Source organism: Peromyscus californicus, unplaced genomic scaffold (assembly GCF_007827085.1).
Source record: "Peromyscus californicus insignis strain IS unplaced genomic scaffold, ASM782708v3 Scaffold_4__1_contigs__length_199733344, whole genome shotgun sequence".
NCBI classification, from domain to species: Eukaryota; Metazoa; Chordata; class Mammalia; order Rodentia; family Cricetidae; genus Peromyscus; species Peromyscus californicus.
The window spans coordinates 188,223,146-188,224,909 of record NW_026294562.1 but is presented as its reverse complement, the minus strand read 5'-3'; the positions used below and the strand labels follow the sequence as shown (position 1 = coordinate 188,224,909).

The following is a 1,764-nucleotide window of genomic DNA, read 5'->3' as shown; positions in this document are numbered from 1 at the left end:
AAGGCATCTTCCAAACTCGTTGGATGTTCAGAAGAAGTCAGCAGGTATTTCTGTAGAACAACTACAAGCAGGCTATCAGGGAAGATAAGGTTGGAGAGGTCTTCTGGTACTGGTGCAGGAGGAAGTAGTTGTGAATAAACCAGGCTCCCCAGAAAGCACAAGTTGATGGCCAGTCATGGTTTCAGTATTCCTTGCAGTTAGGATGTAGGTCCATCAAGTTGTCTGTGAAAGAAGTCAAGGTGCCCTGGCAAGATTAAAGCTATAAGAAGTGACATTTTATTTGTTTTATTAGCTAGTTTTCTAGCTCATGTGAATGTTAGCTGGGCAATGGGAAGACTCTAGTAGCTGTAAGTCTCATGGACACTGCTAATTCAATCAACTGATAAAATTCCCATACCCATTTTGGTTAATCTTAGAAAGATAAGATGCTACCTACTTAACTTTCTCTATTAACCTTCTGAGGGTGATGGGTGAGTAAAAAATCTACATCCCACACAAAACATATCATCATTCATGCACTTAAAATAAGAATAAATTATTTTTATTACTGATCCAGATTGAAGTAATCCTGGAAACAATGGAGTAATGTTTCATAAGAACAAAGGGTACGAAAGATGGAAAACACAGAGAAGTGAGTCGAGTGATGTTCACCAGCCACCAGTTGTGAGTATACAAAAGAACACTACAGCCTCGCAAGACAGAGGAGAAAGTATAAAAAGTCAGAAAGGTAGACTGCAGGACCAGGATGTTCTTTATTGCTATGGACTCAGGGGAGGATGTGCTGGAACCACGTGAGCTGCGGATGTGTTGTACTCTCTGTTTGTGTCGGTACAGAATGAAAATCATGGAGCTGCTGGACCAGGTGATCAGCAGAGAAAAGAAGACCTCAGGGCACACCATCAATGCTACATAAAATGAGTCACTGATTTCATCACGCTCTACAGTAGGGCAGTATCCAAACTCTAGTTTTGTTGTTATATTTTTGCTATTAAATTTGATAAGTGGATACACAAAGAAAAAGAAATGTATTAACATGGAGATGATCCACAGAAGGGAAATGGAACAGCATACATAATTTACAGTTTTGAATTTATGATCCTTCCAACAGGATTCCCTGGATCTGATGATCATGGCCTGGATGACACTCAAGAGACAGGTGGTCCCAATGGACACACTCCGGCCAACTACTTGAATATATATTAGGATCCTGCATCCAAAATCACTAAAGAACTGCATCAACCCAAATGCTGCCATTGTGTGGGGCACTCCTGAAGAGAGTATGATCATGACATTAGCTGTCATTAGGTGAAAAAGAATCAAATCTGTGGGCTTTAATACACATTCTCTGTAGTAAAGGACTAGATAGTAGAACATAAGAAAAAAATTTCCCAGAATTCCAATTACAGTTTGTGATAAGAAAATAATTCTGATTGCCAGAATCCAAAAGTCCATTCTGTGATTCAGAACAATGTTCTTTAGTTATGCCCCAGTGATTTCTCTGGTCAAAATGAATAACAACAAATGCTTATAGCTTGTGGTAAAATGAGGACACCTTTAAACCATGGAGCGTAAGCAGGGTCATTTACAGTCAGGAATTCAAAGCCAGCCTAGAACACATAAAATGAGCTCATTCCAAATATTTTGACACAAGTAGTCATTTTCTGTGTTGTCACTATGAAATTGATCAATGCTTCAAGATGAACATACTGATGAAAGAAGAACATTAGTTTTCATAGAAAACCCAGCTTTCATGACAATATGATG

General features: G+C 38.9%; 1 protein-coding gene across 1 annotated transcript; it reads right to left on the bottom strand.

Moving 5' to 3' along the window:
* Positions 1 to 519: 519 nt before the first annotated feature.
* LOC128124225 (vomeronasal type-1 receptor 4-like) lies at positions 520 to 1,461 on the bottom strand. Its single transcript, XM_052760405.1, has one exon. The coding sequence runs from the start codon at positions 1,450 to 1,452 to the stop codon at positions 520 to 522; it is 933 nt and encodes a 310-aa protein (XP_052616365.1). The 5' UTR covers positions 1,453 to 1,461.
* Positions 1,462 to 1,764: the final 303 nt, after the last annotated feature.